The 13284-nt window shown below is 38.6% G+C and overlaps 1 protein-coding gene across 1 annotated transcript in view; it reads left to right on the top strand.

Moving 5' to 3' along the window:
* LOC126175020 (SUMO-activating enzyme subunit 2) overlaps positions 1-13284 on the top strand; it is a 156241-nt gene that overhangs the window by 73798 nt on the left and 69159 nt on the right. The window contains exons 5-6 of the mRNA XM_049921518.1: positions 10603-10821; positions 12485-12597. Of these exons, the coding sequence (XP_049777475.1) occupies positions 10603-10821; positions 12485-12597 (332 nt within the window). The remainder of the gene's footprint in view (positions 1-10602; positions 10822-12484; positions 12598-13284) is intronic.

Raw genomic sequence — 13284 nt, 5'->3', positions numbered from 1 at the left:
CTAGGTCTCCCTCTACGATTTTTATCCTCCATGCTGCCCTCAAATGCTAAATTTGTGATCCCTTGATGCCTCAGAACATCTCCTACCAACCGGTCCCTTCTTCTTGTCAAGTTGTGCCACAAACTCCTCTTCTCCCCAATTCTATTTAATACCTCCTCATTGGTTATGTGATCTATCCATCTAATCTTCAGCATTCCTCTGTAGCACCACATTTCGAAAGCTTCTATTCTCTTCTTGTCCAAACTAGTTGTCGTTCATGTTTCACTTCCATACATGGCTACACTCCATACAAATACTTTCAGAAACGACTTCCTGACATTTAAAACTATACTCGATGTTAACAAATTTCTCTTCCTCAGAAATGCTTTCCTTACCATTGCCTGTCTACATTTTATATCCTCTCTACTTCAACCATCATAAGTTATTTTGCTCCCCAAATAGCAAAACTCCTTTACTGCTTTAAGCGTCTCATCTCCTAATCTAATACCCTCAGCATCACCCGACTTAATTCGACTACATTCCATTATCCTCACTTTGCTTTTGTTGATGTTCATCTTATATCTTCCTTTCAAGACACTGTACATTCCGTTCAACTGCTCTTCTAAGTCCTTTGCTGTGTCTGACAGAATTACAATGTCATCGGCGAACCTCAAACGTTTTTATTTCTTCTCCATGGATTTTAATACCTACTCCGAACTTTTCTTTTGTTTCCTTTATTGCTTGCTCAATATACAGATTGAATAACATCGGGGAGAGGCTACAGCCCTGTCTCACTCCCTTCCCAACCACTGCTTCCCTTTCATGCCCCTCGACTCTTATAACTGCCATATGGTTTCTGTACAAATTGAAAACAGCCTTTCGCTCCCTGTATTTTACCCCTGCCATCTTTAGAATTTGAAAGAGGGTATTCCAGTCAACATTGTCAAAAGCTTTCTCTAAGTCTACAAATGCTAGAAACGTAGGTTTGCCTTTCCTTAATCTTTCTTCTAAGATAAGTCGTAGGGTCAGTTTTGCCTCATGTGTTCCAACATTTCTATGGAATCCAAACTGATCTTCCCCGAGGTTGGCTTCTATCAGTTTTTCCATTCGTCTGTAAAGAATTCATGTTAGTATTTTGCAGCTGTGACTTATTAAACTGATAGTTTGCTGGTTTTCACATCTGTCAACACCTGCTTTCTTTGGGACTGGAATTATTATATTCTTCTTGAAGTCTGAGGGTATTTTGCCTGTCTCATACATCTTGCTCACCAGATGGTAGAGTTTTGTTAGTACTGGCTCTCCCAAGGCCGTCAGTAGTTCCAATGGAATGTTGTCTACTCCCGAGGCCTTGTTTCGACTCAGGGTCTTTCAGTGCTGTGTTAAACTCTTCACGCAGTATCATATCTCCCATCTCATCTACACCTACACCCTCTTCCATTTCCATAATATTGTCCTCAAGTACATCGCTCTTGTATAGTCCCTCCATATACTCTTTCCACTTTTCTGCTTTCCCTTTTTTGCTTAGAATTGAGTTTCCATCTGAGCTCTTGATATTCATACAAGTGGTTCTCTTCTCTCCAAAGGTCTCTTTAATTTTCCTGTAGGCAGTATCTATCTTACCCCTAGTGAGATAAGCCTCTACATCCTTACATTTGTCTTCTAGCCATCCCTGCTTAGCCATTTTGCACTTCCTGTCGATCTCATTTTTGAGACCTCTGTATTCGCTTTTGCCTGCTTCATTTACTGCGTTTTTATATTTTCTCCTTTCATCAATTAAATTCAATATTTCTTCTGTTACTCAAGGATTTCTACTAGCCCTCGTCTTTTTACCTACTTGAACCTCTGCTGCCTTCACTATTTCATCCCTGAGAGCTACCCATTCTTCTTCTACTGAATTTCTTTCCCCCATTCCTGTCAATTGTTCCCTTATGCTCTCCCTGAAACTCTGTACAACCTCTGGTTTAGTCAGTTTATCCAGGTCCCATCTCCTTAAATTCCCACCTTTTTGCAGAGTCTTCAGTTTTAATCTACAGTTCGTAACCAATAGACTGTGGTCAGAGTCCACATCTGCCACTGGAAATGTCTTACAATTTAAAACCTGGTTCCTAAATCTCTCTCTTACCATTATATAATCTATCTGATACCTTCTAGTATCTCCAGGATTCTTCCATATATACAACCTTCTTTTATGATTCTTGAACCAAGTGTTAGGTATGATTAAGTTATGCTCTCCACTATGTTTCCTTCTCTCCCTTTTCCTACTGTCGAATTCCAGTCACCCATGACTATTAAATTTTCGTCTCCCTTCACTACCTGAATAATTTCTTTTATCTCATCATACATTTCATCAGTTTCTTCATCATCTGCAGAGCTAGTTGGCATATAAACTTGTTCTACTGTAGTAGGCATGGGCTTCGTGTCTTATCTTGGCCACAATAATGCGTTCACTATGCTGTTGGTAGTAGCTTACCCGCACTCCTATTTTTTTATTCATTATTAAACCTACTCCTGCATTACCCCTATTTGATTTTGTATTTATAACCCTTTATTCACCTGACCAAAAGTCTTGTTCCTGCTGCCACCGAACTTCACTAATTCCCACTATATCTAACTTCAACCTACCTGCCCGATTAAGGGGTCTGATGTTCCATGCTCCGATCCGTAGAACGCCAGTTTTCTTTCTCCTGATAACGACGTCCTCTTGAGTAGTCCCCACCCGGAGATCCGAATGGGCGACTATTTTACCTCCGGAATATTTTACCCAAGAGGACGCCATCATCATTTAACCATACAGTAAAGCTGCATGCCCTCGGGAAAAATTACGGCTGTAGTTTCCCCTTGCTTTCAGCCGTTCGTAGTACCAGCACAGCAAGGCCGTTTTGGTTAGTGTTGCAAGGCCAGATCAGTCAATCATCCAGACTGTTGCCCCTGCAACTACTGAAAAGGCTGCTGCCCCTCTTCAGGAACCACACGTTTGTCTGGCCTCTCAACAGGTACCCCTCCGTTGTGGTTGCACCTACGGTACAGCCATCTGCATCGCTGAGGCACGCAAGCCTCCCCACCAACGGCAAGATCCATGGTTCATGGGGGTGGGCAGTCAATGTATTTGAAACGAAATGTTTAATTCCACAGTAGTGGCTAGTTTCAACTGTTCGCTTCATTTCAAGTGCACGTTTTCATTTTCTAGCATGTATGGCGTTCTGCCATAATAAAGAAACAAACATGATATAATACAGTATTGGTGCTCCAAGAAAATTTATATCCCGGAACCCACACTGAAAAGCTTAATATCAGGTTGAAATCTAGTTCATTGGGAATCTGGACATACGAATGTGCACATTTTAATATGGTTCACGAAATTCTGATGCTCTTGCAGTATCCTCTGATGTTTTGTTTCTTTTATGACATAATGTATGATCTTTCAATGTTTTACATGTACGCACATATGGGCTTCCTACGTCATGATAGCTACCCAAGCGTGGTGTCGCCTGTTATCTGCGCTCTCTGGCAACTGCTGAAACGAACCTATTTCTAACAGGTCGCGGAAAAATATTGCAAATAGTGGTTTGAAAAGCATTACTTTCAAAGTAAATATCCTTTTACGTAAGTAGAACTATGTGCAAGAATGTACCATGAATTTATTACATCACGGAGTGTTACTCTCATTTAAAAATCAACTCTTTGATGAAGAGCCATTTAGAAGAATTTCGAACCCTGAAGATCAGACATGTATGTCATTATTAAAAATTTTACTGGCACATTTGTGTGATATATCATCAAGTGTAACACGCATAAAAAAGATCAATAGTATATGCGAAAGCCTAGCTTCTCTTGCAGCTTGAGACCAATATTATATGTGAAAGCTTTGCATTTCTTGTAGCAACACTATGAATATTAATGTAAACTATTAACTTTCCCTGTTTGTGTGTTCTTGCAACTTAACAGTGATGTTTGTTGGCTGACATCACGTGTCCTATGCTATGAATATCCACTGTCATCGGCTGGCGAGATCACATAAGATGAGCTATGAACGGCTTACAAAAGCGCATCGAAATCTCGATTTCAATTATTTGGAAAGTAACATGCGGTGTTTGGTGGAATTCCAATGTATACTTTAGTAATACGAAAATATGCAGCGTACATGTTGTTGCACATGACAGATATTTCGAAAACGTATCTTTTTCCCCAATTTTCGTTTTCTAAAGTGCCGGGAAATTGTACGCCCGTGGATTGATAAGGGAAAATATACTGTCACCTGGGAGAAAGTGTATTTTTAACCGGGAAATCCGGGAATTTTTTTTCCTTGTCCACGTATGCACCCTGCCTTTAAAAGTGAAACATATTTCTTAGAATAACCCTTCGAGGGTGAGGGTGCGATAAATCAACGGTGGTTTTGCTTCTTTGTGTTTCGTTTTCTTTGCCCCCAGACTTCCATTATCCTTAGTGTGTGTTCTTTTGTTGTTGTGTTGATGTCCTTCCATTAGCAGACTTCATTTCCTGAAATCCTGCCTCTTATGTTGTGTGTGTAATAAGTATTGTTATCTATTATGTCCAGTTTAATTCCAGGGCTTTTCATATTTTTGTCAATTTCAGTGAACCATTTGAGTTTGGATTTGTGGCTGTTTATTAAATTAAGATCTGCTAGGTTAGTCTGTTGTTATCCAGTCGGTATGTGTATCCATAAAGTTGTAGTTTTTTTTTCCCCCCCTCATTAAATCGATTAGCTTTTCTCTGATTGATCAAAATTTGTATTCAGTATTCAGCATTACTATTACTTTTAGATCCCAGTATTTTGCTTAGAATTCTTCTTTCAGCTTTTTCCAGTTTCCAACATCTCAAAATCTTGTTAGTTTAAATGTTTCTGAACATACAGTGTTTCAGGCTTTACCACTGTAGTGTCTTTGTTTTCTGTTGCAGGAAAAGATTTTTTTGTTATACAGGTTGACCCAAAAGTCTGTTAACATTTGAAAATGCTCTAATTCGTGCAATAATGTAGATAGAGAGATAGAACTTGACACACATGTCTGAAATTACATGGGGTTTTAATGCAATCAAAATGAGTGCAAACACTGGCTGACAGATAGAGTTGGACAGCAGCAAGTCAGTGATGCCACACATGAACGATGTACAAAATGACTTGTAGTTAGTCATATGTGCCACAAGTCGCAGCATGTTGACTTTACCAGAAAGCTTTACTCTCAGAATGGAAAATACGCTACTGCAGCTTTACGATCCTATTGCCATAAGGAAGATATTTGAATAGATAAAGGTCCCGTGACAAATGTCACTGTGAAGAAAATAGTCATGAAGTTTGAAGCCATGGGTTATTTAGATGATCGGCTCCATAATGGGCCACCATACACAAGTGCTACTGCTGTTAGGACAGTTCAGGAAGATATGGAGACTTTAGCAGGTTCGTTTCCACATGTTGAAGTCAGCGTTTGTTGAAGGTGCATGTCGCACCAGCATTCCACCCACTACTGATGGAGAGCACTAAGATCTACCCTCAAATGTTATCCATACTAAATCCAGCACCATCGTAAACTGTTAGCCACCGATTTTTATTACGTGAACAGCATTTGCAATGGGCCACTTCAAAAAATGGGGGAAGGTGGTGATTGGTTGTCTGACATATTGTGAACCGACAAAGCCCATTTCCCACTGGAAGGGTCTGCCAACACTTACAGTTGCAGAGTTTGGGCTACTAAAAACGCTAGAACTGTCACAGAAATCCAATTGCATGATGAGAAAGCTACAGTGTGGTGTGGATTTATCACGTCAGTCATGATCAGACCCTTTTACTTAGGGGAAGTGCTGGGTACTGTGTGTCAAACTGTCTGCATGACAGGTGCAAGGTACGGTGATGTGTTACAGAATTTTATCATCCCTAGCGTGGTTGATAAGCATGGATGGCGCTCCACTCTGTACTGGGAAATGTGTGAAATATGTCTTTGGGCACATTGTTTGATGAGGATCATGTGCTGAGCTGCCACTTCTGTCATGCTTGGTCTCCCAGGCCCCTAGACCTCAATCTGTATGATTATTGTTTGCGGGGTTACCTGAACTCGCAGGTCTACAGCGACCATGTGACCTCATTAGGGATGCTAAAAGACAACATCCGACAGCAGTTTCTCACCGTATCTACTGATGTTCTGTACAGTACTGTTCTCACCATTCTCCCTTGACTATGGGTACTGTTGATGAATGACATCGAGCATGATGAGCGTTTGTTGTAAAGAACATCTTTACTAAAAATCAATTGTCAGGCTAATTATCATTTTTGTATCATGTGTAGCACCATCTATTGGTCATTTTGTGCACGCCATATCATTCCAAGTATTTGTGTCAGTTCTTACCTCTCTACCTACATTATTCCATGAAATATTGAATTTTCAGATATTAATGGACTTCTTGGCCATCCTTACGTTTGTTGGTATATGGCATGCCCTTTCCACTTTATGTACTATATTTTTTATTGCTACCTTTTCTTCTGTGTTCCTCATTATCCATTTTCCTAGTTATTTAAAACATTTTGTTTTATATATTGTGTTTATAATTTTAAGATTGTGGGGAGCATCACTGATATTTGTCATGAACTGTGTTTTTTCAAATGATACTTGAAGCTCTATTTTGTCTGTTTTTATAGTTCTGTGATTTGTTCTTTGACACAGTCTTGTGGGTCAATAAGTAATGTCATATTGTCAGCAAAAGCGAGACAATTAATGGTGATTTTGTTTGGGTTTCTTCCTTATTGAACATCCTGAGTGTTGATGGATGGGACCATTGCTTTTCACAATATATATAAATGTCCTAGTAGATAGTATCGGAAGTTCCATGTGGCTTTTCGCGGATAATGCTGTAGTATACAGAGAAGTTGCAGCATTAGAAAATTGCAGCCAATTGCAGGAAGATCTGCAGCGGATAAGCACTTGGTGCAGGGAGTGGCAACTGACCCTTAACAAAGACAAATGTAATGTATTGCGAATACATAGAAAGAAGGATCCTTTATTGTATGAATATATTATATCGGAACAAACACTGGTAGCAGTTACTTCTGTGAAATATCTGGGAGTATGCGTACGGAACGATTTGAAGTGGAATGATCATAAAAATTAATTGTTGGTAAGGAGGGTGCCAGGTTGAGATTCATTGGGAGAGTCCTTAGAAAATGTAGACAATCAACAAAGGAGGTGGCTTACAAAACACTTGTTCAACCTATACTTGAGTATTGCTCATCAGTGTGGGATTCGTACCAGGTCAGGTTGACAGAGGAGATAGAGAAGATCCAAAGAAGAGCAGTGTGTTTTGTCACAGGGTTATTTGGTAAGCGTGATAGCATTACAGAGATGTTTAGCAAACTCAAGTGGCAGACTCTTCGAGAGAGGCGCTCTGCATCGCGGGGTAGCTTGCTGTCCAGGCTTCGAGAGGGTGCGTTTCTGGATGAAGTATCGAATATTTTACTTCCCCCTACTTACCGTATACCTCCCAAGGAGATCACGAATGTAAAATTAGAGATATTCGAGCGCGCACGGAGGCTTTCTGGCAGTCGTTCTTCCCGCGACCCATACGCGACTGGAACAGCAAAGGGAGGTAATGACAGTGGCATGTAAAGTGCCCTCCGCCACACACCGTTGGGTGGCTTGCGGAGTATAAATGTAGATGTAGATGTCAAAGGGCTTATACGGTTCCCTCGTCAATTTTACTTTGGATGGTTTTTTAAGTACCTTAATTTTTTTCTGCTGTTCCATTATCAAGTGCCTATTCTTTATAATGTTGATTACTGTACTTCTATCAATTGAGTCATAGGTCTTTTTACAATCTACAAAAGTTATCACATTTTTCAAGTTTCCAATTTTCCTTGTATAGATTTAGTATTTGCTTCACATAAGACCTTCCTTTTCTTAATCCTGCTTGATATTTCCCTAGTTTTGGACCAGGTGTTGCTTCAGCATTTTTTGTCACTGGCAAGAGGAAGAGTCTGCTATAATTGTTAGGATTTCTTCCCCTCCCCCCCCCCCCCCCTTTTTTTTTTTTTTTTTTTTTTTTTTTTTTTTTTTTTTTTTTTTTTTTTTTTGACGTGTTAAAACTGATGTCATTCTGTTGTTAAGCTGTTGTCCATTTTTCATTAATGATGTCTACTAGATGTAGAAAAATGTTGTCAGTGGTGTTTCCGTAATTCAGCAATAATATTTTTATTTTTATGTTTTGTGATTTTTCTGTTTTCCTCTGTCATTTGGTGGCTTTGGGTCTTGTATCTGGATTATGTTATCAAAATTAAATTCTTCTTTTGGTAGTTCAGTCATATAGTTCTTTGTCCCAGTCTGCAAGATCTGTGTTTTTGAATCTATAAACTGTAAACTAGCTGGTGTGTACTTCTTTAAACAATTTTTTATTGTTTTAGAATTAAGTCCGTGGTGTTTTGTTTAAAATGTTGCTCAGTTGACATTAGTTGATCTTTTATATGTTGTACTCTGATCTTAGATGCAGGCCCCTGGCTTCTACAAAATTTTCCCTGTTGTCATTTTCATTTTCTTTCCAGATATTCTGCACTCGAGTTACAAATAACTCACCACACTCATCATTCCACCAGATATGTTTCACTGTCTTTTTAAGAGGAATGGTTTCTTCTGCAGTCTGAATAATATCTTTTTGAAGTTTTTCCCAACTTTCAGTTCTTTCTTCCAAAAGCACTTAAAGATCATTTTGTCTTAGATAACTTTTGTATGCAAACTTTTTGGTTTGGTATTGCCCCTTTTTCTAAATCTTGGTCTGACCTTGAATTTAATGATAAATAGTGATCTGAATCTAAACTGGCACTCTTAGCCACTTTTACATTGGGACGTCCATCACAGAGTGTCTACTTACAGCAAATTGATGGAGTTATTTTTCATCCAAATCGGATTTGATAACAACCATATAGTTTGTTGTCTAGGGAGTTTATCGAAGACTGCAGGTTTCAGTACAGTGTTATGCTGTCTGCACAGACTTCAGTCTTTCTCAATTTGTGTTTGCGTTGGTTCTTTTAAGTGCAGGGAATTTTCTTACTGTGGATCTGTGGTGATGTTCCTTGTCAATTTGTGCATTAATCTCCAAGTGGTAGTATTGCAGTTTTTGCTGGAATGTGATATAGGGTAGCTGACACATTTTACCAAAAATTTTCTGTCTATTCTTTCTGAGTTCTTTTTTTTTTTGTGCATGTATCTATAAAACAGTTTAAGCTTTGTGTGGCGATTCAAATGTTAGTGTGTAAAGTCTTCCATTAATTTACTTAAATTCTGTTAAGATTTGATTTTAATGCGTTTCCTTTATAGTTAAACCTGTTCCAAATTGAGGTTTGTCGTTTAGAACTTTTTCCCTGGTTTGTGTTAAGTACCCTGAATCCTACTGAATTGTAGGGTGTTAATCAGTAAATTTTGTTTCTTGCAGTGCTGTTATCATTGTATTTTTTTTTTCTTATGAAAGGAAGGTAATTCATGTTTCTGTGTTTCATTCTATGGATTTGTTGTTCGTGCAGGTTTCAGGATGCCCAGGCTCATTCTTTGCATAATGCTGTAGGCCACCAGAATCCAAATGCACACTTTTCACTTCTGTGGAAGTGAGAGATTAGTTATTCCCTGGGGTAAAATCTCTTCCACAGTGCACATCCATTGTCAGCTGCTATATGTATGCTGGTACACGGTTTGTCAGTGTACTCTACGCACTCTCATCAATCACTGACTGTGGAATAAGTTAACTAACATGGTGGAAAAGCATATCACTAAAACAGTATTCATTGTTCTACAACAGAAACTGGTCCACATGGAATATAATGTAATGAGATCTGAGTAGTTAAGAATTATGAATCAGAGCTAAAGCTGTTAGTACTTAAATTACTCAAAGAAAGTTAAATTAGTGGAGCTGACATACCATATTGCTGCATGAAGATAGTAACTGTTCCGAAAGAACAGATACCTGTTATGACCAAGCAGCTTCTCTAGAAAGAAATGATAATTAATCAAAACCCTCAGCTGCCAACAGGTGTAGTTGACATACCTCAGTGGGGACAGCTGAAGATGTGTGCCCCGACCGGGACTCGAACCCAGGATCTCCTGCTTACACGGACTGTTGGGAATGTGGGTCTCACGGGAAGCGTGCAAGGGATAAGTCCCTGCAGTTGCGCTATCCTGTGTGCCCTCAGTGGCTCAGATGGATCGGGCGTCTGCCATGTAAGCAGGAGATCCCGGGTTTGAGTCCCGGTCAGGGCACACATTTTCAGCTGTCCCCATTGAGGTATATCAGCTACACCTGTTGGCAGCTGAGGTTTCGATTAATTATCATTTCCATATTTGTGCATTTGCTGAAGACAGGGAAGTACAAAACTGACACTTTATACCACCACTTTGAGTAACATCCATGTTTAACTGTTTATGGTACTCAATTCAGTAACTGTAAACAAAAGACAAAGCCATTTGTATAACATACAATTGTCCAGTGTACAATATTATACTGATAAAGTTTGATAACTGTATAAAAAGTTGGTTGTAGAAGCTTATTTGGTTGTTGTTAAGCTTGTATTGTAAATAATAGTGAACTTATTGTTATTGGTCAGTAGAATTTATAGGACAGAATTGTTCCTCTTTACAGGTGAAGCTGGAGAAGGTGCTCTGAATGCTACCAAGACAGATGGTGCAAATATAGACCGTGTTTCAACACGATCTTGGGCTGTTTCCTGTAATTATGATCCTAAGAAACTGATGAATAAGCTTTTCTGTGAAGATATTCGTTACCTTCTTAGTATGAAGCATCTATGGGAAAAGAGAACACCACCAACTCCTATAACATCAGAATCAGACCTTGATGAAGGTAATGTAGCCTTGTAAGAAAGTTCAGTAAATCACTGACTTAATAAAATATTATTTGCAGTAATTTTAGTGAAACTCTACAATGTGTTGTGTAAATTTTGTTTGTTAATAGCTTCAGAGGTTACTCATTTGAAAGATTAATCTAAAACTGACCTGTTGCTTTAAAACTCATTTATACACTGCAAATGCAAAGCTGTTTTGATAAGTCTGGTAGAAAAAGCGAGAAAAAATGTTTGTTTTATAAACAACTCCCCTTACTTTTCTACATAGTCTCCTTTGAGGGATATTCACTTGGTCCAGCAATCCTCCAACTTTTTCATCCCATCTGAAAAAATAGGTTCTTTCAAACTCCACAAAATACTCGTGGGCTGCTACTATCAGTTCCTCAGTCGATGAATATTTCTTCCCAGCAAGCCAAAGTTTCAAGTTGGGGAACAGAACAACTCATTTGGGCTTAAGTCTGGCGAATAGGGTGGATTAGAAACAAAGTCAAAGTGCAGTTCATATGTTTTTGCTATTGTTATTGCTGATGTGTGGGATAGCGCATTATCCTGGTGAAAGAGCACTTTTTTGCATGCTAACCAATGCAAGTTTCATATGATTCAATAATTAAGCATAATAGGATCCATGTATGACTCTGCCTTTTTCCAAGTAATCTATGAGGATTATTCCTTGGAAATTCAAAAAAACAGTGGCCATCACCTACCAGTTGACAAATGGGTTTTTGTCTTTTTCGGTGCTCTTTCATCAGCCTTTGTCCACTGTTATGACTCTAGTGTGTAATGATGGACCTAGGTTTCATCAGCAATTGCAGATCGACACAAAAGTTTTGCTGATAGTGATTAAACATTGCCAGACATTATACTGAAATGGTGTGCCGGATGCACTTTTGGTCGACTGTGAGCATTCGTGGCATCCACCTTCCACACAGCTTGTTCATAGTGCATTATCCATGCAGCATATTATACGCTCACTCAGTTGAGATTCCTACAGTCTTAGGAGTCTCATGAATTTTTATTAGGCGGTCTTGCATTACCTTATCATGGATTTTGTCAGTGGTTTCCTATGTGGTGACGTCAACTGGACAGCCGGAGTGTGCTTAGTCTTTGGTGCAGGTCCAAATGTGTTTAAATTCATTAATCCAAGAGTAAATGGTCATCAATGATTGTGCAGATTCCGCATGAACATCATCCAGTTCTGTTCCCAGTTGTGTGGCGGTCCTACCTTTCAAATGAAAATGTTTAATAACAGCATGAAACTCAGTTTTCTCCATTTTCAATCTACAGTTGACACACTGACCATTACAGACGGCTGTCAACAGTGAACTGTACACTGTACATGTAGAATTTTTTTTTTATACGATCCTTGGAATAATCAAGCTTACCAACCATGAAGGCGCAACAAAAATGTTCCATTCTTTCATGGAAATATACCAGAAGTATCAAACCACCCTCATAATTTCATTGCACCATGGAAGCAGATGTCTTTTAGAATAATAGTTAGATTTTGCTGTAAAGTGTTTGCACTTCCATTTAGCTTAGTCTATGAATATAACAATAATGTATCCGATCAGTCGCTTCATTTTCAGACTTCTACCAAAGTACTGAATTTTATTGGCATTAAAATACTTCCACATTAAAAAATATTTTTCTGTGTAATTACAGGTAGTAGTTCCAGTCTCTCAGCTGATGGTGACAGATCAAAAGATTTGTGGAGCTTAAAGGAATGTGTCAGTGTGTTTACTAATTCCTGTATGAATCTGAACAATAAATTAAAGGTAATAGTTTCCATTTTGGTATTATATTGATTACCATTTTAACAGTTTGATATAACTAATGATGAAAAAGTATTAGTTTTAAGCACCATGAAATTTGTTATGAAAGATATGCTGGCACCTTACTGAGATCATGGCATCTAGCAGCAGTGTCCCTTAATTCAAGAGATGCAAAGTTTCCCCTTCAACACCTATTATTGTCCCATTACTCACCACATTGTCTTGTTTATCCACTACATCTTAGAGAACTGAGCTACTAAACTGATAGGCGTACGTCAGGGCAGACAGTGTATGCCATTTTGGTAACCATAGCAAAAAGCAAGGCTGTAGCAGTTTTATTTAAAGTGTTGTTTAGTGCCTGTGAGAGGGTTAATCGAACTTCTCTGTAAGTTTGCTTATATATATATATATATATATATATATATATATATATATATATATATATATATATATATATATATATATATATATATATATATAAAGCGCTGGCAGGTCGATAGACACACAAACAAACACAAACATACACACAAAATTCTAGCTTTCGCAACCAACGGTTGCCTCGTCAGGAAAGAGGGAAGGAGAAGGAAAGACAAAAGGATATGGGTTTTAAGGGAGAGGGTAAGGAGTCATTCCAATCCCGGGAGCGGAAAGACTTACCTTAGGGGGAAAAAAGGACAGGTATACACTTGC

The sequence above is a fragment of the Schistocerca cancellata genome, chromosome 3 (assembly GCF_023864275.1).
Source record: "Schistocerca cancellata isolate TAMUIC-IGC-003103 chromosome 3, iqSchCanc2.1, whole genome shotgun sequence".
Lineage (NCBI taxonomy): Eukaryota > Metazoa > Arthropoda > Insecta > Orthoptera > Acrididae > Schistocerca > Schistocerca cancellata.
The sequence above is the reverse complement of the archived record's forward strand: the minus strand, read 5'-3'. Positions and strand labels throughout refer to the sequence as shown.